The following is a 25,091-nucleotide window of genomic DNA, read 5'->3' on the forward strand; positions in this document are numbered from 1 at the left end:
GATGAACATGGCCTCAGTATACTTCACAAAACCATGCTTGAGACAGTGAGTTGAAATCTATTTGCCTTTCCTGCTCTAGACTGAAACTTTTGTTTTATTCAGAAGTTGCAGACGTCCTAGGTTCTACTGATAGGCATTTATAATGTTGTAAGTATACTTCTTCCTATGTAATGGAGACAAGGTTTTCATAAGACGAGGAGAGATCTCACATTAAAGGTGTATCAACACAAATGAACACATGGAGAATTACAAGTTTAAGTAACTTTTAAAAACAAATGATTAAACCTACTGGAAAACTCACTAATCACTATACATAGTCTTGTATATATATGTATATATTATATATATGTATATAGTGTGTATATATGTATGTAAAAATACATGTTTTACATATATTGTGAAATAGCACTGTGGTAGTCATCCTCTAAGACAGGTCCCAGTGATCCTCACCTTCTGGCATTCATACTCTTCTATACTATACCAGGGTTGGTCTGTGTGACCAATAGCATATGGCAGGAGTGATGGTATATCACTCACTTTTGAGATTGGTTATAAAGACATTGTAGCTTTTGTCTTCATATTTCTCTTGCTCTCACTCTTTCTCTTGTCTCTTATTTTGGGGAACCCCAATGTCTTGTTGTGTGCAGCCCTATGGAGAAGGGTCCATGTTTTGGTGAGGAACTGAAGCCTCCTGCCAACAGTCAGACATGTGAGCTTGGAACAAACATACCAGCCCCACTAAGGCACTCTTCAGTCCCTAGCCTTGGCTAATAGCTTGATCACAACTTCGTGGGAAACCCAGAGAGAAAGAGCCAGAATGATCCAGTAAAACCACACCTGGATTCTTGACCCCCTGGATGAGAAAATGTTTACTGTTTTAAGCTGCAAAATTTGGGAGAAATTTATCATGTGGCAATGGGATTAACACAATTATGATCATCAATCACAGTGAATCTGAATTTTTCAATAGAAAAAGAAAAGAACACAATGAAAGCCATGTAGCAGTAATGTCTAATTTGTAAAAATTTAGTTTTACTATCAAACATAACTCTCATAATAATTTTGTTAAATTTTGTAACACATTTTACAGTAGAATCATATCAAAGGACTACTATAAATCTATAACAGTATACAACTTTCAAAGGGAAGCAACAGGGTGGGAAAATGGTTAAGTTAATCAGATAATTTCATCACTGCACCATCAAGATAGCTGACGTTTGTCATTAAATTTAAGAATGCTGCAACTCTCTAAGGAGAAAATATGAAAGTTTTCCCTTGAATGCACTGGTATGTGCATATATATAGCACACAAGTGAAGCAAGCCCTGTCTATATGCATATCACATACACATATTGCTATATCCACACACATACATATACAGACAAACACGTTTGTTAGTTCTGTGAAACGCTGGCTCTAGCAATGCCAACATTTTGATTAAATTGTTTATAGCAGATAAAATGTTTTCTTCTCTTGCATCAGAACTTAAATAGATGACTACAAAGTATTAAGAGGTGTGCAATGGACATGTGCAGGAATATTCAATGAGGACTATATTCGTCTGGGCATTCTGGGGACAGCACTGACAGTTATTCCTTTGCCCGAGGCTTGGCTTCCATCAGATGGAACAATTCAATTTCCAGGAAGACAGTGACATGTGTCAATTTCAGGGAAGAGATTATATGTATACAGACCATCATCTCCTCTCGTGTCCTGGAAGGGCAATTTCAACCTGTTCTTTTTAAGTAAAGGTGAGAGAGGCAATGACCTGAGTTCATTACTTGCTATTTCCTGCCTCCAAAGTACATTTACCTGGTAAATGAACTACTCCTGCCTCAAAAGCTAAGGCTATCCAGGCTGAAAATTTCAGCTGGGGTAAATGGGAGGATGAAGATGGAAAAATAAGACAAACAAGCTACATAGTTCCAAGAAGGACACACAATGGATGCTTGAGTATGCAGCCATTACAGATGTGGCAACATTGCCTATCTGAACCCAGCAGCTAAGAGGCAGGAAGTTACTCCCACCAGAATGTTAAGAGTGAGGGGAGGGAGTGAGGAGGGCTAAACTCGGCTGGAAGTGTGTACTTTGGGTCAGGTGCTATGATAGGCTTTTCACATACATAAGCTCATTCATTCTGGACGAGAACCCTACAAAGTGCTAATATTCTTTCCATTCTGTAAATATGGAGAATTAAAGCTCAGAGAGCTTAATCAATATGCCTGAGGTCATTCAGCTATCCTATGGAGACACCAGCATTTGGACCCAAGTTTCTCCAAATCTAAAGCTCAGGTTCTTCTTTCCCTCCATCAGATGGCTTTCCTATAATTAGATCCACCTCACCAGAACTCCTACACTTGACTCACACAAGCCCCTGTAGGCCCACACCCAAGAGCTATTGACAAGCAATTCAAATTAGCTTTATGATCTGTCACCCTGTTCTCCTCAGGTGGGAAACTGGGGAAGAGGGTGAGGTGTGTAAAAGATAAAAAAGGAGAATGAGGATAAGGGGATGGCTAGGCACACTGAAAGCCACAAGAGATGACAGCTGGGTCCCAAGTTTATATAGCTTAACATCCCCCTGCAGAACTCTATTATGCATAAGATTGACATTCATAAAGACTTTGTTCAGTGGCCTCATTGTAAGAAGGCAGGGAAGTATGTAACACTTATTTAAGTAAAACTTTGATGAAGAAGGTTGTGCTAAAATAAATGTTGGTGCCTGAATGGGGTTAACTTCTAGCAGAAAAACCTAACTCGGGCAAGCAGCCTGTTCCTCCATGAGGCTGAGTAAAAGAAGCACTGGTACAGTGTTAGCTTTTCTTATCTTTACTATTTGGCCTTTCTAATCTCCAGGAGATAACTAATTTTTCTTAGAACTAAGTTTCTATTCTGCTATTTAAAAATGGATAATTATGCTAAGTGAAGTAAGTCAAGCAGAGAAAGACAATTATCATATGGTTTCACTCATACATGGAACGTAAGCAACAGCATGGAGGACCATAGGGGAAGGGGGAGAAATCTGAAGGGGGAGAAATCAGAAAGGGAGATGAACCATGACAGCCTATGGACCCCAGGAAACAGACTGAGGATTTCAGAAGGGAGTGGGGTGGAGGGTAACAGGGTGATGGGTATTAAGGAGGGCACATGTTGTGATGAGAACTGGGTGTTACACGTAAGGAATCACTGAACACTACATGAAAAACTAATGATGTACTATACAGTGGCTAATTGAACATAATACAAAAAATAAGAATGAAAAAGTTTTTAAAAATGGATAAAGTATGGAGCTCTCCCTACATCAAAATTTGTGTAAAATATCTTTCTTGTCACATGGAAACATACTACACTCAAATAAGGAGGTGGAGGTGGTAAAGCATGGGTGTGTGTTTTGTGCGTGCGTGCGTGCGTGTGTGTGTGTGTTGGGGACTGGCTTTACGTACCTTGGCTCTGCTGTATGGCCTTGACAAAGTTAGCCTCTTTTCCACAAAATTTCTCCAGCTGTAATGGTGACACAATGATCCCCATCATTGCCCTTTGAGCAACAAATCTATCTTATCATCTCTTTTCTGCTTTTTTATAAGTCAAGATGAAGGTCCAGGAAGAGAATTGATGGGCTTCCAAAAGACAGGTTTAAGGAATATACTTAGGTTTAGGTTTAAGGGACATATTTTCTATGCTAGAATAGACTACATTTATGTAGTGTCTGTTTCTGGTCCTTCCACAGGACTGTGAGTTAGACCTCAGGGCAAATAGCTTGTTTATTCTTTCTCTTGTCTCCCCTCCTTGGATGCTACTCTTCCTCGTGAGGAGCACAGCCCAAGACTATTGTTCTTGTCTGCTAGACACAGCGGCTTAAGCCAGCTGGGTACCAGGCAGTGGGAAACACTCACCCTTTGATTGGCCATCTCTCGCTCCCTCCTTGTCTTTGGTGATCAGTGACTGTGCCCTTGGTATCCTTTCTTCCCATGGCACTAGTTAGGCAACTGACACTCAGCTTTGGGTTAGGATATACTGACAGCTGGCTGAGGCTAAGGAGTCCCCACAGGGTCCAGACTCATTTACTGGTATTTTTCAAAGGCCTCTGAACCAGAACCCCAGTAAATAATTGAATGCTAGTTTGCCTTCCTTTGATTAGGCATTTCTTTTGGGGACTTTCTAGGAGACAGGCATGGCTAAAGGCAGGATGCAACTCACCACCATCGTAATACCACCCTAATAAGAGCAAAGTGGTGTCCATATTACACACTGTTGGGAGAATTAAATGATACAACGCATAGAAAAATACACCTCACACGTGTCTGGTCACTGAGCATCAGGTTGTGCTCAATAAATGCTCATTTTCGGGGTGCCTGGGTGGCTCAGTCCGTTAAGGGTCTGGCTCTTGATTTCGACTTAGATCATGAACTCGGGGTCATGACACTGAGCCCTCCATCAGGCTTGGCATTCAGTAGGGAGTCTGCTTGAGATTCTTTCCCTCTGCCCCTCCCCTTGCTCACGTGCTCTCTCTCTCAAAATAATAAATAAATAAATAAATAAATAAATAAATAAATAAATAAAATATTTTGAAAAAAATAAATGCTCATCTCCCCTACATCTCTTCCCTTAATCATTACAAAGTTAGTATGAGGAAAAAACCCAATGAAAATGTGAATGTGGCTTTTCATTTTCCTGCCATCTCTACAATATCATGATTCAAATCTTCCAGGAATTCAACAAGGTTAATCCAGCATATTAGGGCACAACTTTCTTTCCAGAAGAGACATGATTCTGGAAGTGAACAGTATGGTGCTAAACGTAATCCGTGCATGGGATTCCTGGGTCCTCTATTCCAAAAGTCCCTTTCTCTATACATTATAAACTATGTCTTTGTTTTATTACTTTTTGCTAGAGACCACAAGAAAAAAATACATCACAAAAACACTTTGCCAGGTTTATCCCTAGTTTTTTCTCTTAAATCTTTTAAAATATGAAGCTTTTGAATTCTCACTGTTTTCAATGGTCATATGATTTTTCATGTTTCTCCCCGCCCCACCCCCAACCATTATGGGCTTCTCCATATTGTGAATTAACAATGATTATGGGCAAAGTTTCAAATTTCTGTGCTAAAGCTTAACATTTAACAACTCTATGAAGTAGGCAATACTTCCCTTATTTTATGATGAAAAAACTGAAGTGAAGAGGGAAATAGGAACCCGTGTAAAGTGACAGAGCTTGGGAATCCAGAATTTGGATACTGTTTTGAAAAATACTTGTACACCTGAAAGGACATCAAGGATGCATCTCCTCTTTCCTCTCCAAATGTATAATAAGAATACATTGCTAGAAAGGACACCAAAAGGAGTTTTTTAGGTCTCAAGAGTCGTTGGGATTCCCATTTTGTGTTCTCATAAGGTCAACTCCGACATGAAAGGAGCTGCCCAGAACAGAGTGGAAGTAGATCAGTCTACTTTGTCCAGGGTAAAACTAACCAGTTCAGCAGCTAGAATATCTATTACTATTGAGGCTTTCAAAGACAGGTCTCTATCATTGGCAGTCTGGTATAGTAGAATCCTGGAGTCGAAAGACTTTGATTCTACTCTGGTTTGGTAATTTAGTAGCTGTGGATTTTTGGGTAACTGCTGTAAGCTCTTATGTTCTTCATCCATAAAACAGCGAAAATAAGGCATACATACCTCAAAAGGTGTTCTGAGAATCCATTGAGATATGGTTTGTTCATATTATGCCTTGTTTATCTTGTTAGTTATTCACTGTCTTTCTTCACTATTATATAAATTCCATGACATCAGAGAACTAGTCTGTATATTTCACTACTGAATCTCCAAGGCATGGAACATTGCCTGGCACATAGCAAATGCTCAAAATACATTTGCAGAATGAATGAACTATGTATACTATAAAGCATTAAAAATGCTGATTATTATTAGTATTATTATATTAAGAAGTGTTAAGACATACAAAGTCGATTTTTTCCATTAGCTACTAACTTCTCTTAACTATTAATACTTTTAGCCAGAAGTGAATTCAGGCAGCCAACATTTAAGTTCAAATTATGATCTTGTTCCAACTTTTTGCTGTTTCCCTTGAAATAATTACTAGTTTTCCCCCCCTAAACGATATCTGATATTAGCATTTAAATCACATGAAATGAAAATGGTGAGGCTTCATTTCTTGTTACTAATTTTTGTAACCTCCAAGAGGGTTTCTTGGTTTTGCTGATTATTCTGCAGCTTCCAGGTCCTCTCCAGATGTGAAGGAAATTGCTTACTTGGTTGAGATGCTTGTACTTACTTGATGAAGTACTTGATTCCATCTGCTGTGTAAGCTTCCTCCCACCCATAAGGTAGATCTAGAGTGAAGGGAAACCAAAAATACATTTAATAAGATGATAAAGATAACTTTATTTCCTGGATGCACACTTCTCACATCTTTACAATTATTTGAGTACGTTTCTTGTACAAAATAATTTTCTCGAAGGGAGAAATTAAAACAATTCAGATGAGCTTTCAGATTCAGCATCTTTGGAACACAATAAATAAGTCTCGAACAGTTAACAATCTGCTTTAGTTGCATTAACTGGATTATGACTTGTCATTTACATGGGGTGAGCATTTTTGTCAGCAGGATTCAAGAAAAAATTTTTGGTGCAGGGGATGGTTTTTGCCCGAAGGCAGAAGGATGGACAAGATGGCCCCTGCTTGTCTATTCTGGCTCAAAGTTTCCTTAATTGGCTCCCTTTACAATCGTTCACTCAGCTCTACAGGGAATTGGTGCATGAGTGCCAGATCAGCAGGGGCTTGAAAGTAGCTTCTGGACAAGACCAAATTCCTTGTGAAGCCTGAAAGTTTAGCAAAGTGATTTACAACGGATTGTGGTATTTTATTTTGTTAATTAAGAATTTTGTGCACTAAACATAAACGGCCAAACAATTTGCTAAACTTAGCTTTCATTTCTGTAATGGGATTGAGAGTAGTTAGTGAGCTATAAAGAAATGCAGATTGAAGTAAGCAAGAAATTATTTGGCCGTATTTCTGTAAATGAGTACATTTGTGTCCTCATATCAAGAGAACAGGCCCATCTTGAGTAGCCACATTCTTTTATATTCCACCTATGGATGGTACCCTTCTAGAGTACAACAGTTTCTATCCCTCTGCTATATCCCTGCATGCTACTGAGGATTTTAATTGACCTTCTGGATCAGTCCTTTGATCCTGGCTTGTCATGGCTCCACTGATGGGTGTAATATACACTAATGCGCTAAAGAACAGACTCCATGCTCAGGTAGTCTACTTCTTTGGAAAGTAACTGAGCTACCACAATAGACCACTGACTTCCATTCCCCTACGTCTCAGCATGAGGCAGAACAAACAGTAACTATTTGAATGAAATAAAACCTTATGCTCTCACCATTCACTTTTTCAAGAATATTCTTTGAGAACAGTTCTGAAGATGTTTTTATAATTAAGAAAAACAAGAAAAGCTTTATTTTAGATCTACCTCCAGTCCATTAACACAAGTTGTATAAAATAAGATCTTGGCTAAAAATTCTGTAACTGCTTCCTTTGTCGATGAACACAGGCCACCTAGGAGTTTCTTTGCTCTCCGGGAAGTTAGCATAAGTGAATGACTGGCTCTTACAGGAGCACATGCCCGTGATCAACTCCTGCTATACCAGTTCAAGGAGAATTATTTTGTTTTTTCACACTTTCTGCGTTTTTGTGACAGATCATTTTATTGATCACTGACAACCACCTTGCCTGCAGGGAAGAATGTCATGACAGCACAGATGAATCTTGCTTTCATGATAAAAATGCTTGGAAATACTAGAATATCTAGTCACTAAGGCAAAGAGATGGCTAAAAGTTAGGTAGAAAGTCATTCTAATGTGACTAAGGTTTTCATCCAAATGATTTGTTTGTCCCACCATCATAGCTATACTTCTAGACTTTAAGTCACAGATTTTTTTTCATGAAAAGGAGAAAAAATGTACACTTTAGTATCTTTTAATCCACAGCATCATTTAAAAATTGAGATTGACATTGGTGTACCACACATTCTCTGTGCCATCAGAGTAGAATTCCTGCCCTGATTTCTTCTTCTTCTTCTTTTTTAAAAAATATTTTATTTATTTATTTGTTGGAGAGAGAGCATGAGCAGGGGGAGAGGCAGGCAGAGTGAGAAGCAGGCTCCCCGCTGAGCAAGGAGCCCGATGTGGGACTCGATCCCGGGACCCCGGGATCATAACCTGAGCCAAAGGTAGACGCTTAACTGACTGAGCCACCCAAGCATCCCCTCATTATTTTCTTACAATTATCAAACAAGGACTATAACTTTACAACAGACTTATTAAAAGTACTAATCCATATCCATCTTAGTCAATATGGTTAATGAATGACTGTAGACATAAAGATGATTCTTTTGTGTTAAATAATGTGCACAGCTTGTTTCAGGATAAATTCTCTGTTCTGAAAAAAATTAGCATTTCTTTCTATAAGACCGAGTGGTTTCTTCTTTTTCATGCAGCTACTATAATCTGAAAAACAGAACTGGAGACTAAATTGATAGTATTAATCTCTCAGTGATAGTTCAGTACTAGAAAACACAATCACTGTCCAATTATAAACTGAAAAACACAATACTGATAAACCAAGTACCTTACTTTATACAAAAAGAGCACTTTCGATTTCCATAAGCTTATATGCTTACAATAGACTCAGTTTTCCATTAGTAAATGATTTCATTTCTTCACAATAAGTGATTTGGGCAAAATTATAACATGATCTAAACAGTTTTCAAGAATCATTATTATTCCAAGGCATTCAAATTTTTCTCCATTCCTTACTTGCTTTATTCTTGTAAATATATAATGTTTCTATTTTTCCTTTTCATTTCATATCTGTCTTAAAACTATTATGACAACCATAATCACTTGAAATTGTTTCTGATTGGAAGTGTTTATCTATAGACTCTCACATAACATTCTTTCCATCAGAGATCATCTGTTTCCAATCAACCACTTCATGGGGATGACTCCAAAATCTTCACGAGTATCTTGCCAAAGTAAGAGTATCATACATATTTAGCTGTCACCTAAAGCTCAACATATCCAAAACTAAATTCATCATGTTTTTGTACAAACTAGTTTCCTTCCATTTTCCAATCTATTTAGGTAACAAGATTCTCTTTGTCGTATTTGGCCCATTTATCAAATACGTATTAATTATTTATTACATGTTCAGTATTTTACTTTGTACTCAATATGCAATGATGAGCAAATAAACATGGACCTTGGTCTATGGAACCTTAAAACACAATCATAAAGAAAGCCATCGTTAAAAATAGAAATAAGTACAATGATAGAAAAGTGTTGAATACTGTTAAAGAATAACTTACAGCACAGACAAAGGCTAAATCCCTGAACACACAAAGAACTACAAATCAGTAAGAACAAGACCAATGACAAATAGGAGTCTAGGGAACATGCTGAACCTTCAGGACACAGAAAAGACAAATGCACTTAAACACATGAAAATATGCTTAACTTCACTACTAACGAGACACATACAAATTAAACTATTATGAGATGCCATGTATATCATGTTAGCAAAGATTAAAAAGTTGTTTAATAAGACAGTGTGTTGAGAGTGTGAAGAGATAGTCATTCCCATACTGATGGGAGCATAAATTGATAACATATTTATGGGAACTTGTCAATATCTATGTAAAATCTTAAATGCTAATAATAACAATTGACATTTACTGAGTGGTTATGTGCTAGACACTGTTCCAAGTACTACACATGTACCAACTCCGTCAGGCTTCACGGCAATTCTAAGAGGTACTGCTATCATCCCCACTTTACAAATAAGGGATCTGAGGCGCAGAAAGGTGAAATCATTTGCCCAAGTTACAAAACTGGCGGATGGCACAGCCCAGACTCTTAAGCGCTATCCTCACTGTCTCCATGTACCATTTAACCCAGCAATTCTTCTAGGAATTTAGGCCACAGATATGTTTTCTATACAAGATTATTAACAGTTAAAAAAAAAAAGGATAGGCAATAATTTAAATAACCACCAATGGGGACTGACTGGAGACAACATATCCAGATAATGGGATATTGTCCAGCTGTGAAAAAGAATGAGGAAGTAATTTATGTACTAATTTGGGTATGGGGTGTGGGATAAAGGATCTCTGGAGGAACTGCAGTTAAGGAGGTATGGACATGGGGAAGAATACTCTAGGCTGAGCAAACAGCATGTGCTCTGGGGATGGGAAAAACCTGGCACATTTGAGGAACTGGGAGATCACTGTTGCTGGAGCATAGTGAATGAAGGGAGAATGATACATGATTTGGCTGGACAGATAAGCAAATATGACTGTGCAGGGTTTTGCAGGGCATGTTAAAATTGTTTGAAAGTTTCTTAAAAAAGAAGCAGGAGATCTGCTTCTCATTAAGATGAGGAAAACTGCAAAGAATTTTGCTCCCACCATATGTGGGGAAAAGCTGTACAACCTAAAAAATATAATAATTTTTTTTTGAGTCCCTTAGAGACTGAGTTCCTCACCTGAGCTGACCCTGAGGTGAACTGAATTCCAAAGAGTGATGAGCTCCCCCAAGAAAAGATGGGGCACATTAACTCTTCTCTCCTGGTAGAGTGCAGTAAAAAATGTTGCCATAAAAGTGGGTAAGAAGAAAACATCTAAAATTATAACAAATTTGTAAGGTCTGATTGTGGGCTAGCATGATAGTTTTTAGCATTCCTGGGAGCTCCCTGCCCTCCCCAGGGAGAATCTACTCTCTCTAAACAGCTCCTTGCTTATGAGAAAGATTGGGGGTGGGCAGGAGACCCGAGAGAGCCCCCCAGGTGGTGAAAGCTCATGCAAAACCTGCAAAGTTTTGAGGGGGGAGCAGGTGTACCTGTTCTGGGCCCTGCATGAGTACCAGATGGTGGTCAACTGCTATAGGGGACAGGCACAAAACTGCAGAGCCCTCAACCCTCTCTGATATGAAGGAATAGCTGGCTGTGGCTGGGGAAAAGCAAGAGACACTCCCCACCCTGGACAGGACACTGAGTGACATGAAACAAAAGTCATCTGTTCCTGGAGTGTCTGGGTGGCTCGTTTATTAAGCGTCTGCCTGAGGCTCAGGTCATGGTCCCAGGGTCCTGGGATTGAGCCCCGCATCAGGCTCCCTGCTCAGCAGGAAGCCTGCTTCTCCCTCTCCCATTACCCCTGCTTGTGTTCCCTTTCTTGCTATGTCTCTGTCAAATAAATAAATAAAATCTTAAAAAAAAAAAAGTCATCTGTTCCTGGGGGACAGAAACTGTCACACCCTCAAACCCTGCCCAGACTCCAGGAAAATCTTATTTGCCCTGGTGGGGGGCAGAGAGTTATAGAAAACCTGATGTCTTTATCTTTTACCAATACTAAGTCACTGGAGGGGCAAGGGCAGGAGACCTTTCAAATCCAGATTCCACAATGATAGAAAACAGAGTCTAACTTCCACAAGGAGAGAGGCAGGAAACAGACTTGAGCACTAAGTAGGAGGTAGGGCTGTCTGCCACTGGGGAGGGACAGGATGGCTGAGAAAGCCCTTGCCCTGTGACTTGGGCACAGGGCCTGCTAAACCAGAGATTGGAATAGGAAAACCAAGAGCCTCTCCCCAACCCTTACTCCCCAACATCCACCTCTAACCTTGCACTGAGCAAAAAACAAGAGCCATTTACTTGTTGGGGTGGGCAAGGGAGCAACATCAAACATACACATCCACCGTGATGTGTGTAGAGCCTACTGTCTCCCAGCTGGGGATGGAGAAGGAACACTGAAAAAACCCCCCAGCATTCCGGACCTTACATAAGCACAAGGGAATGGCAGACAACCACCCTATGACTCTAAACTCATTGTAATGCTAGAAACGAAATGTAAACCCAGCTTGCCTACAAATGAGACTTAATGCCCCACCCTCCCCCACTACCACCACCTGCCACGCTAATGGCCACGCTAATGGCCTGAGAAAGCCCTTGCCCTGTGACTTGGGCACAGGGCCTGCTAAACCAGAGATTGGAATAGGAAAACCAAGAGCCTCTCCCCAACCCTTACTCCCCACATCCACCTCTAACCTTGCACTGAGCAAAAAACAAGAGCCATTTACTTGTTGGGGTGGGCAAGGGAGCAACATCAAACATACACATCCACCGTGATGTGTGTAGAGCCTACTGTCTCCCAGCTGGGGATGGAGAAGGAACACTGAAAAAACCCCCCAGCATTCCGGACCTTACATAAGCACAAGGGAATGGCAGACAACCACCCTATGACTCTAAACTCATTAATGCTAGAAACGAAATGTAAACCCAGCTTGCCTACAAATGAGACTTAATGCCCCACCCTCCCCCACTACCACCACCTGCCACGCTAATGGCCTGACAGAGATGAGACAGGCCTACTTCTGGGCTTAAATAATATTTATCCCAGTGTCTGTGGTTTTGTACATTCAATGTATGACACTGAATCAAAGTTATGAGACACAGGAAAAAACAAGAGGAAAAAATAGAGATCATTGTCAAAAGATAAAACTACCAACAGAACTAGATCCAGGGACAGATAAAATATTGGACTTTAAAATAATTACGATTGTACAGTAAAAGATCTAGTGGGATCTAGTGAATTATGGTGGTATAACCTACAGCAACGCTCATTACTTATGTACATCGTGCAGAAGGTCGATGATTGAGCTTGTGAGGCCTGGAGTCTTGTGAAATAGCATGACAGAAGGACAGAGGGCCAAGTGAATTGAAGGTATTTGGAAGAATGATTGAAATAATGGGCCTCAGACTATAAACTGAATGAGAAGACAAGTAAAAACTACAGTGGAGGCTGAAGGATAGAGAAAATTAGTAGAATGTCTGACTGAGGACCACAGAGCATGTAATGAACTGGAAAAATGGGAGGTTTGAGTGGGAGAGCAGGGAGTTTGAACCACTATCTGTCGATGCCAAGGTTCTTGGTGAAAGTGAAGGAACACAATAAAGTGGGAAACAATGGGCAGTGGACAAAATAACAGAAGAGTAAATGTGGTGGCTTCACATGGACGATGATGGCAGGAGCTGGGATGGGCAAACTGGAGAATGAGAATTCTGTGAATAAAATAAAGACAATACCATCAATCCCAGAACTCAAAGAGAGTCAAATTTACTTAAAAAACACTTGCTAGTGTAATTGTTATAAAAGTTCAAATACATCTTACTTCTAGGATCTGTTATCTTGAGAGGAAGAGAGCAAGAGAAGCAGAGGGTGAGGGAAGGAGGTGGGGGAAGGGAAGGGAAAAGAGAAAAGTTGAAAGAGAGACAGGTTTCTAACTCACAATAAGGTTTTCCTAAAGAATATCACAATCATCACATAGTAGAAGTTTCACTTGATTTGCAGTCGGAAAATCCAAACCTATACGTAATGTTCTTTAATTACAAGTTGAATAACCATGGAAAATTAATAATCTTGCGGAGTCTCAACTTTCTCATCCACAGTATACAGTAGTGATTAATAGCTGTTGTCTCGCCTAGGGGTTATCATGAGACTCTGATTAGATAATATAAACTAAACAATGATATACAAAAGGAGACCATTATTAGTCATAGCAATGAAAATAACAGCTCATTCTTCAGAGCTATGGTTCTAGAGATATATAGAGTAATGGATGCTTAATACAAAAAATAAGTATTTAAATTATCCACAGGGGAAATCTCTACTAAGGTGTAGGTATAGTTTTTTACAATCCTCTTCTTAATACAGGAAACGATACAGTCTCTATTTCACCCATGATAACCATTGCGTGGTATGATGGTAAATATTTGACAACCAGCTCTTGAGGGGGTGGGGTGGGGGAGCTTTCATTTGTAGCATTTGCTGATTTCTGTAGTGTAATTACTCCTACCATGACTGATTTCAAGCTACTAATGTGATGTCACTGACTATAGGGTTGGGAATCAATGACAAGTGGTACACCAATGTGTCACGTTCCCTAGTGTAACAGACATAAATAAGAACAAAGATAATAGTACAGTGTAGGAAAAGGATGAGGAAGTGGTGAGTTCTGAGTATTTATTATTGTTTTAGCATAATTTAATTTACAGTTTAAATATTTTGATTTTTAATAATGGCCACGTTTGACAGCACATAAAAGTAGCAGCCTGTTCCAATATAACCACTGGGGAGCCCATCTCTTAGTTCCTTAGTCCTAATGGACAGAAAGTTCCAAAAATCAAAGGACGGAACTACCATTTTTGTCCATTAGGCGATAACATGAAACTGATACCAGCCTCGTCTGATGATGTGGAGAATCCCTGCCCTAACAGTAAACGGTGTATTTGTCAAATGTTTACATAGAGCTTTCTATGTACTTGACATTTTTCCAGGCGTCTCATAAACATTAACTCATTGTCTCCTCATAACGACCCTTGGCGCTTGGTGCTACTATTGACCTTACTTGACAGGAGAAAACTGAGGGGGGCACAGAGGCTTAAGGAGCTTGCCTGTTGTCACAGTGCTAATAAACGGTGCCGTTACAGTTTGAACCTGAGCAATTTGGAGCTATAGCCTCTGCTTTTAATCAGTGCTGCATGGCTTCCGCTTCCCTAACTCCTGGGTGCACTGCCAATGATCAATATTCCAAAAGGGTCAAATAACACCTTTGCCTTAACCTTTTGAACAACAACAATAACAAAAAAAAAAGAAGAAGAAAAAAGAAAACAAAACTCTCATATCTCAATTTCTGCATTATTACCCAGAGAAATACTCTTTTGAAAGGAACTGAAATAATTTTTAGGCTTGAACACAAAGCAGTCTATTTTAGGGACATTTTATGTTAGATTTACAATTGTACAAGTTAATTTGTAGGTCTGAATCGCAGTGCCAATTTTAAAAGAACTACCAGCTAATTTTACTATAAAAAAAGGAATCTATTATACTGAGAGATGATTGTAATCTAAAAATAGCCAAATAATGCAGTATTTTAAAAATAAAAATAATTTCTAAGGAAATAATCTCTTTAAAAACTATGTAGATTTCCTGAATTGTGCTTTAAACACTCCTTGAAATTAGACTTGCATAAACTGTAAACAGACATAATTTTAGACCCGTGGCTTGAGTTTTTACCACATGGTTACATACATCATTTAAACAAGCAAAGAAAAAAAAAAAGCAAATGACAAATATAATGTGGACAGATTTTTATATGTTTCTATATTTGTGTATCTCAAATTCAGAAGTTGAAATGCTAACATAATTAGGTATGTTATTTCTAGTTAGAAGTCACTCATTGAGCAAGTTAAAAAGCTGTAACATATTAAATGAACAACACGGTAAAAATATCTCTAGAAGTTATTTGGTGGTTCATTGTCCTCTTAACCCTGTTCATCACTTCTGGTCAAATAAATAATACACTAATATCCACTTAATAGGATGAAAAAAGCTAATATTCATTTTCTACATTTCTCTTCCTGACAGATGCAAACTCAGTATTTTTATAGTTGGAAGTCTTTCATTTCCAGTTAAGATCATGGGGTCCAGATATTTGAGAAGCCAGTTTAAATGTTCTTACGTTGCTAACTCTCATTTCATGACCCAGACTGTAGATGAGAATGTGGGATTCTACTGGCAATTATCTCTGGGCATTTACACAATGCTGGGGGAATGATCTGGTTTAAGGTTTCTTTTGCTTAAAATCAATGACATACAATGGACTTCGTTCTGTGCACTAATGTAACTCAGCACAAAACTTGCTGAAGCTATCCTCACTAGAGTGTGAGATCTCTCTTTGTATAATCAGTCTAAAGAGACGATGTATGTGCATGTGTGTGTGTGTGGGGGGGTTCCTAATTCCTTTTACTGTATGAAGAGAAACAGGATTTCCTTAAAGCACTGCTGTTATTAGAGTCATAAACATATTAAGAGGTTAATGGAGGCTGAACATGAATTAACAGATCTACTAGAACAGGGAAAAAAATGAATCGCACTTCTTTTTTCTACACCATTCAGGAAAACTGATTTAGTGACTAGAGGTGGTAAAGCTGCTGTCAAGGAAGCTTGGTATTTACTGGTTAAGACTAACGGCAGTATGTTGGGTAGTCCAAAATAGACACCACTATTTGCCTGCAACTAGGAGGTTGCCTGAGAATAATAGGCAGACAGACTTCCTAAGAAAACAGGAAGAGCAGTTTGTTAACTGATCTTAATTAACGAGGTCAAAATGCTAGATTCAAACCGACAGAGAAATTAGTATACCTCTTAAGGTGATTCACGAGTACATGAATGGAATGTCATTAGCATTCTATTACCATCACATATTTATAAAAGTATCCCATACCAGAATACCAGAATTCTAGAAATTATGTATTTTGGAAGTGAGCTTTCAAGAAAACATATGTTCATGGTTGCACACATTTTCTTATAAACTTAGCAGCCTAAGACAATACCCACTTATTAGCCCACAGTCCTGCAGGTTGCAAGCCTGGCACGGCGTGCGTGGGTTCTCCGAAATCTGAAATAAGGTGTCAGCTGAGGTGAGTTCTGGGGGAAAATTTGCTTCCAAATTCATTTTTGTTATTGGCAGAATTCAGTTCCTTTCAAGCTGTAGGACTAAAGTCCCCATTCTCCTGTGGGATGTTAGTTGGGGGCTGCTCTCAGTTTAGATGTAGCTGGCATTCCTTGCCATGTGACCCCCTCCATCTTCAAGCTAGCAATAGCATGTAGCATCTTTCTCATGCTTTCAATCTGACATCTCTGTCTTTGATTCCTGGACTCAGATTTAAAAGGCTTGAGTGATTAGGCCTTCCTGGATAATCTCCCTGTTTTACGGTCAACTAATTATATAGGCAAAATCTTCACAGCAGCACCTAGATTAGTATTTGGTTGAATACCTGGTAGAAAGTTTATATATATATATACCAGTGGCCAGGAATTTGAGGGGACATCTTTAAATTCTGTCTACCACAATGCTCATTTTATTTCATTTAATGTCTAAATCAGAGGTGTGACACTTTTTTGTCCCCAGAAAGGGAAATGTCACGGACAAGAATATATAAAAAAACACATACAAATTAAAAGAACTTCATAACTAATCTCAGTTTTATTTTTAAAGAAGATGTGTAAAATATCAAAGTAATCTACAATTTAAATTAGTCATGGGATTATAAACTTTTCTCCCCAATAAGTCCAGAAAACGAAAAAAACAGTTTTGTCCTTTATCCTGTAGTCAGGGAAAGAAAGTAATAGGAGAAGAGAAAGGGGTAGAAAAAGAGAAGGAAGGAAACAAGAGAATGAGAAGGCAGAGGGCAGGAAAAGATGATAAAGAGATAAAAAAAATGCTCACTTCTCCTAACAAAATTGGTTACGAAATCTTATAGTTGTGTGTATAATTACAGACTACATTAAAAAAAAAAAGGGTAGGGGGGAGAGAATATATAACAGGGACTGGGGCAGGTTAAATTTAAGCATAGTTAAGTTTGGCAGGTAAAGTGGGTTTGGATATGGTGGCCTCAAACCTCCAGATTCCATCTTTCCATCTGATTTGGAATCTCATGCAAGCTGGTAGAGCAAGCTGGTAGAGCCAGTCTAAATCTCCCTCAGAACTTGTCCAGCATGGTAACCTCCAAGTAATCATAGTAGGCTGTTGGCTCCTTAAATGCCCAGACATTGGATCTGCCAGAAAGTTCGCTCAACACCTTTTCTACTCCTATTTGTTGAGTGCTTACTACCCAAGGCGTGGTAGAATGGCGACCAGATTCAGAACAGTGCCTCACACACATATACACTGGGCACTCAAGAAATATTTGTTGACTACAGAAATTTGCCTCCCATGAAGGCTGATGGTTCAGTGAATCCTGCACATATTTGAAATTCTACTGTTGTTCTAAGATCTTTGTACTCACTAGGGGAACTTTCTCATAAATATTTGCACAACTGTTATTTGTAGATTTTGACAACAGGGTAGTGGAGGACCATCAGATAGGCAATTTTACAAACACTGACAGAGACTAGATGAAACTAAATCAAGATCATTAAAAAAAAATCAAGAACATTGATGTTTCTCATATTGAGGACAGTGATACCGCTAAGTATCACCAATTCCTAATCACGTAGCATTTTGCTGTTAACACTGTCTTTAAAAAAAAAAAAAAGTTTGTTTATCTGGAAATCTGTAAAGGATCTCAGGTAAAATTCGAACAAATCATAAAACCAAAACTTTTGGATATTTGTCCTAAACATTTAACTTTTTATTAAATGTATGTTTTAAAAAGATTTAAAGAAAAGCAATAAAAACACCTTTGTAGAGCAAGGGAATTTTTCAAATAATAACTTTCATGCAGTCAGATAAACTCAAAATGAATTAAAGAGTTACAAACTCAAATAAAAGTGATTTGAACTTTGCCTTTTCTCCTCTACAAAGAATATTAGTTCTCACAGTATAATGATCACTTAAATTTTTTTTTTAAGATTTTATTTATTTACTTGACAGAGAGAGAGACAGTCAGAGAGAGAGGGAACACAAGCAGGGGGAGTGGGAGAGGAAGAAGCAGGCTCCCAGCAGAGGAGCCTGATGCAGGGCTCGATCCCAGAACAGCGGGATTACGCCCTGACCCGAAGGCAGACGCTTAATGACTGAGCCACCCAGGCGCCCCCAATTTTTTTTTTTTTTAACAACCTATAGTATAGCTTCAGGACCCTTCCAAAACACAGATCTATAAAAGGACACATACTTGAATGTTCACATGAGCTTCTGTAATAGCTCCAATTCAGATGTCCATCAATTAGTGACTAGGTAAATAAGTTGTGGAATATTAATCCAAAGGGACACCACCCAGCAATACTGATACACAACGCCATGGATGAATCCTAAAAACACCATACTGTAAGTAGAATATGTTACATAATTACACTCTAATATGAAATTTTAGAAAAAGTGAAACTATAGTGGCAGAAAGCAGATCAGGGGCTGCCTGGGACCAGAAGTAATGGAGGAGACTGATTACACGGGGGCACATGACAAAGTCCTGGAGTCATGGTGGTGTTCTGTAACCATAAACATGGTCAAAACTCAATGACTTGTACACTTACATTTTATTGTACATGAGTTACACATCTTAATTTAAAAGAGCAGAGGGAAAGCTCTCAAAGCAGTAGTATGAACAACCCCATTAAAAAAAACCCAAAGCATTGGGGTGCCTGTGTGTCTCAGTCGGTTAAGTGTCCGGCTCTTGATTTCGGCTTAGGTCATGATCTCAGGGTCGTGAGATTGAGCCCTACATCAGGTTCTGTGCTCAGCAGGGAGTCTGCTTGAGATTCTTTCTATCCCTCTCCCTCTGCCCCTCCCTCAAATAAATAAATAAATCTTTAAAAAATTGAAAATTAAAAAAAGAAGACACTTTAAAATATGGCTCCAGTTTTTGTGTTCATCTTCACGTCCTATTAATTCCACTCATTGTCTAGCCACTGAGCTATTTCTTAGAACATACTATGTCTGTCTCTCCCTCTATGCTTTTCCAGATACTGTTCTTTCTACCTGGGAAGCTCATCACTATGGAATACAGTCACTCAATAATCACTTTTGAATGAATTTCAAAGACCATAGTCATGTACCAGAGTTTCTTTGTCCAGCTTGTAGGCAGGTCTCTGATTTAGGGATTTTTCAGTTGGGAAGTTTATCCAGAATTTTTTCCTTTGATGGAAAACTTACCTACAGTGGAATGCACAAATCAAAGTGCACATTTACTGAATTTTGACAAATGCCTACAGCTATGTAACCCCAAACCTTTTCAAGATATAGAATATTACCATCATCCCAGAAAGATCCCTTTCTAGTGGATTCTTACCACCATCTCCCCAGAGGCTAACACTGCTCCAATTTTTAAAAATATTATAACTTCTATTTTTTGAATTTCCATTTAGTTCTAAAAAATGATTTCTATTTCTTTGCTTAGAAAGCCAATTTTTGCATTGATTGTGAGTAGTATATTTTCTTGCACATAGTTATAACAGACACTCTAAAGTCCCTGTGCCAACATCCAGGTCTTCTTGGAACTGACCTCTGTTCTCTGTTTTTTCTCTTGAAAAAAAAAAAAGACCTTTTCCTGTTTGTTTTAACACTGGGTGATTTGGGTTTATATTTAATAAACTATGAAAGTTATATTGTGGAAACTATAAATTCTGCTATATTACTCTGAAGACTGTTGGTTGGACTCAAGCTATAAGATCTATCTCTTGGGCAGCAGCTCAAATCTCAGTTCAGTTTTTCCCCCCTCAGCTGGGCTGTTGCAATCTTCCCTGCACTTACATAGTCTGGGTTCAGTCGGAGACTTGGGCCAAGGTTATTCACAGAATCTGGAGCTCTGTATATTTGGCTGCCTCCTCTCTGAGCTTCCCCCTTCACTTTCCAGCAGTAGTGGTTGCCCCAACCTTCATCTTCTAGTTCTACAGTCCATAAAGACTATAGGTTATCAGAATTTCACTGAGCTACAGGGCCTGCTAAGGCTTGGAGTAAGTAGGGTGAGGCAAGCGAGGTGCCCGGGGTACAAAATTTAAGGAGGCACTAACTCTCAGGCTCACACAAATGCCGAGCCAGCCCTGAAGAGTGAGGCACCTAGGGGTGTCCAGTCTTAGGTCCTATCCTCATCCTAAAAGTGGAACAAACAAGAAACTTAACCCATGTTGGTTTTTTTTCCCCCAAGTTTTGACTAATCCCTGGAGTCTACCTGATTTTATTCACTCTCCAGAGGCTTCAGGTGGTTGTTTTTTGTTTACGTCCAGGGTTTATAATTGGGTTTGGCAGGATGGTTAGTCTGCCAGGAGCCTACCTGACCATACTGGAAGCAAAACTAACAGAATTTTTGAATAGAGAGAGATCTTAGGAATTCTCTATTCGATTGTCTGGTGTTAGAAATTGGAGACTGACACCAAAATAGGTTGAAGGGCTTTGTCACAGCGTCAATTACAGAGAAAGACAGTAACGTAACTTGTAATCTAGTGATCATCCTCTATGCCACTCCACAGCAATGCTGAGAGAACAATTTCCGTGCAGAGTATAAAATGTACTCAGACCTCTTTTGCAAGTGCAAATAGTGTATTAGCTCTCAATTATTTATTACTGCCTGCTTAACAGTTTGCTATTGTTATGAACTAAATGTTTGTGTCCCACAAAATTCGTATGTTGAAGCCGGAGCCCCCAGTGTCCCTGTACTGGCAGACAGGGGCACTTAAAGAGTGATTAAAGTTAAACGAGGTCAGGGGCATCTGGGTGGCTTGGTTGGTTAAGCGTCTACCCTCAGCTCAGGTCATGATCCCAGGGGTCCTGGGATGGAGCCCCATGTCAGGCTCCCAGCTCAGTGGGGAGTCTGCTCCTCAACCCTCTTATGCTCTTCTCTCTCTCAAATAAATAAATAAAATCTCTAAAAAAAAAAAAAAGTTAAATGAGGTCATAAGGGTGAGGGCTCTGATCCAACAGGATTATTGTTCTTATAAGAGAGAGCACCCCACCCCTTCTCCTTCCCCATGTGTGCACAAAAGGGAGGTCACGTGGGCACACTGAGAGATGGCAGTTGCCCACACCAGGAGGTCTCAGAATGAAGCACACCATCTATTCTGCAAATGCCTTTGTTTTTGGACTTCCCTGCCTCCAGAACTGTGAGAAATAAAGTTCTGTTATTATTTATTTATTTATTAATTTATTTATTTATTAAAGATTTTATTTATTTATTTGGCAGAGTGAGAGACAGCTAGCGAGAGAGGGAACACAAGCAGGGGGAGTGGGAGAGGAAGAAGCAGGCTCCCAGCGGAGAAGCCTGATGTGGGGCTCGATCTCAGAACACCAGGGTTATACCCTGAGCCAAAGGCAGACGCTTAACCACTAAGCCACCCAGGCGCCCCTAAAGTTCTGTTATTTAAATCACCCCATCTACAGTATTTTGTTATGGTAGCTTGAGCTAACTAACACAACTATAAAAATGGATCCAAATTTGCACACTGGTAAATCAGCTTACTTGACAGAATTACTTCAGCTTGACGACGCAAAGGTAAATTCATACACTTTACAACAGTTTCAACTCAGAAATATAAAATCTGCCAATCAGTGCTATAAAAATAAAGTAGTTTTGAGGGCTAAATCTAGCACTTTGAGTAAATCGGTTATGAGGCTGGAGGGCAAATAGCGTTTCTAGAACAATTTCATCCTATTACTTTTCCTATCTTATTTTTTAAAATGCTTATACATAAAACTATTAATAAAAATCAGAGTCTACTCTATAAATGCCTTAAATAGTTATACCTTCCAAAATAGCACGTACACAGACACCAGGTAAAATGAAGGTCAGGCCCAAACACATACACCTTATTTGCAGACTTAGCTTCCTGATCCAGGTTGGACCTCTGCTCCTCATCTTGAATTTCCATACCTCCTGGCCTCACAGCCTGTCCTACCATTTGGACCTCCATCTTACTCCTCAGATTCTCCATAGAAAGCTGTTACTTCCATCTCTTCTCATGGTATCACGGGGGCCTCACTTCCCTATTTTCCTGAACATTCTTGATCATATGTGTCCATGGTGACCTGGCCTGGCATCCTGTCATATCTTTGGGTCATCCCGACCCAGCACAGACTGGACATGAGCGGTAACCAATCATTATCAAGTAAAAGGTCTTTTAGTGAATACAAATTAGGAAGCATGGAGTACAATTAGGAGTGCATTATCTACTAGGGTTTCAAGTCATATTTCTTTTTACATTATTCTTTTATTTCTCCCCCCCACCTCTTTTTTTAAGTTCATTGTCACTTGCTATTGTAATCAGGTGGTCGGTCTGCCATGGTAACATTGGGTCACAGTATTTCATTTTTTACTCTAACTCTCTTTTATCCTACCTCTCTGTCTGGCAGCCCTTAGTAAAGATCATCCATGAGGCGCCTGGGTAGTGCAGTCATTAAGCATCTACCTTCGGCTCAGGGCGTGATCCCGGCGTTCCGGGATCGAGTCCCACATCGGGCTCCTCCACTGGGAGCCTGCTTCTTCCTCTCCCACTCCCCTACTGTGTTCCCTCTCTCGCTGGCTGTCTCTCACATAAATAAATAAAAAATTAAAAAAAAAAGATCATCCATATCATAAGAAGCTAAGAAATATGAGAGTTCTCTTTCATTTGATCAGTGATGATTATAATTTCTGGTAATTCAGGATGAAAACACATGCAATTATAGCCAATTTTTATTTTTATATATTGACTTGGTTTCACTGATGCAGACAACCATTCCAAGTAATTTAGGTGACAATTCTGCCAACTCTCCCCTTAACTTTATACTGTTATATTCAGCTGTACTAAGACCCCAAAGCATTTTTCCCCCTTCGTTGAATTAGCTTAATAAACTACTGAACAAAAAGAAAAGCTGTTATATTTGGGGATCCTGATAACAAAAGTACTTTGGCAGGAGGTTATCCAACTACTTTGCTGGAATTTGGGGTCCTCTGGACAACCCAAATTTTGGGACTGGAGTTGGAGCAAACCTTTCACTTCAAAATTGTGTGTCTACTTTAACTGATAATAAAAAGGAAGGATAACAAATACAAGGAATATAAAGTCACACAAATTTGAATAAAATGAAGGATTAGTGAAATTGGAATGGTTTGTTAAGTTCTCACACCCCCAAGAACTAAGCCTTATCCTCAGATCTTTAAAAAAAAAAAAGAAACAAAGAAAAAAAGAAAGCAATATTGCCTGCAGAGATTTAGAAAAAAAATTGGCATTTTCGTAAGGAATGCTTTCAGGTGAAAGGGACAGACTATCCAATTAACTGGGCAAACATACAAGGGTTTACTTTTAAGGAGCTGGGAGGTTTCTCAACAATAACATCAAGGTCCCATGTGTTTTCTTTCTACTCCAGCATCCTTAGCGTATAGGCAGTTCATCTTTACACCTTTCACCTTGTGGTTGCAAGAGGGCCTCCAAACTATGGGCATTACATCCACATCAAAGGCAGAAAGAAAGGAAAAAGAGGTGGCCCAACTCTGGCTGTCCTTATCCGTTAATTGAAAGCTTACCCAGAAATTCCTAAGCAGACTCTTGTCGATATCTCATTGGCCAGAACTGGGTTGTGGGGCTACTTCCAGGTGAAGGAGGCTGAGAAAACACATATCTGATTTTATAGTTTCTGATGTGATAGACCTCGTCAGGCAAACACTGAAGTGGCCACAGGTGACAAAAACAAAAAGGTAACAGGAGAGTGGTTTAAGGTTAAGATATTAAGGTACCAGAATGAGTATGCCTGAGACTTTGGGGGACTGACCCTAAGCTATCAGTGCAAATGGGCATATAGTTAATTATTCATGTTGAGATATTTTCTCAACCGTGGTTGCTTATAATGGCATAAATAATGAGATATCTGTTTCAATCTCGCATCTCATAATTCTTCCAGTGTTTTTAAATTAAGGCAGTTTTCCTTTGTCTCCCATTCACCTCAACTTCCTTTTGGTTCCATCGCTGCCATTCAGAATTGCTCTGAGCCAAATCTTGAATGTTTCATTCTCTATAAAGGTTTTACTGATTTTAAAATAATTTCCCTCCTGTCTTCTGGGCTATTAACACTTTGTATCATTCATCAAATACTTAGAATCTTCAACATTGCATTATGATAATTTGCAGATATTTTATATCCCTCCTCCCATAGACTGCTAGCTCCTTGAGGGTACCGAGTCTTCTTCCTCGGACGCACTTGGTCCCAAAAGTATTATCTTGTGAATTGAACATTTAATTCATTTCCTTTCATTTGCTTGTGGAGACTCTTAATGTTGGAAGGAAGGAAATGGAAGGAAGACCAACATGTGTGAAAACAGGGCCACCGCTAGCCTGTGGCATGGATAAAACGTTTCCGTTCTGTGTTGAAATGGCACTCCCTCCCTGTGCAAGGGCTGGAATATGGCGCCTCCTCTGAGCCGATGCAACTCTGAGGACATGGAGCTTGCAAGGGTACTGGTCCTTCTGTGAAAATTATAAAATGGTGCTCCTTGCTCTAGGAAATGAGGTCCTGTACCAGAGCATCCAGTCAGTTGTGCTTCAGCCCC

At 39.3% G+C, this 25,091-nt stretch overlaps 1 protein-coding gene across 4 annotated transcripts in view; it reads right to left on the minus strand.

Annotated features, from left to right (window-relative positions):
• STXBP4 (syntaxin binding protein 4) overlaps positions 1 to 25,091 on the minus strand; it is a 165,937-nt gene that overhangs the window by 21,101 nt on the left and 119,745 nt on the right. For 2 of the 4 annotated variants that reach the window (XM_034641790.1, XM_019806273.2), the window contains exon 17: positions 6,292 to 6,349. In XM_034641790.1, coding sequence (XP_034497681.1) covers positions 6,292 to 6,349 — 58 coding nt within the window. Of the gene's footprint in view, positions 1 to 3,443; positions 3,502 to 6,291; positions 6,350 to 12,417; positions 13,137 to 25,091 lie in introns of those variants that run through there. The other 2 variants (XM_034641789.1, XM_019806274.2) reach the window with 2 other exon arrangements.

The sequence above is a fragment of the Ailuropoda melanoleuca genome, chromosome 13 (genome assembly GCF_002007445.2).
Source record: "Ailuropoda melanoleuca isolate Jingjing chromosome 13, ASM200744v2, whole genome shotgun sequence".
Classification (NCBI taxonomy): domain Eukaryota; kingdom Metazoa; phylum Chordata; class Mammalia; order Carnivora; family Ursidae; genus Ailuropoda; species Ailuropoda melanoleuca.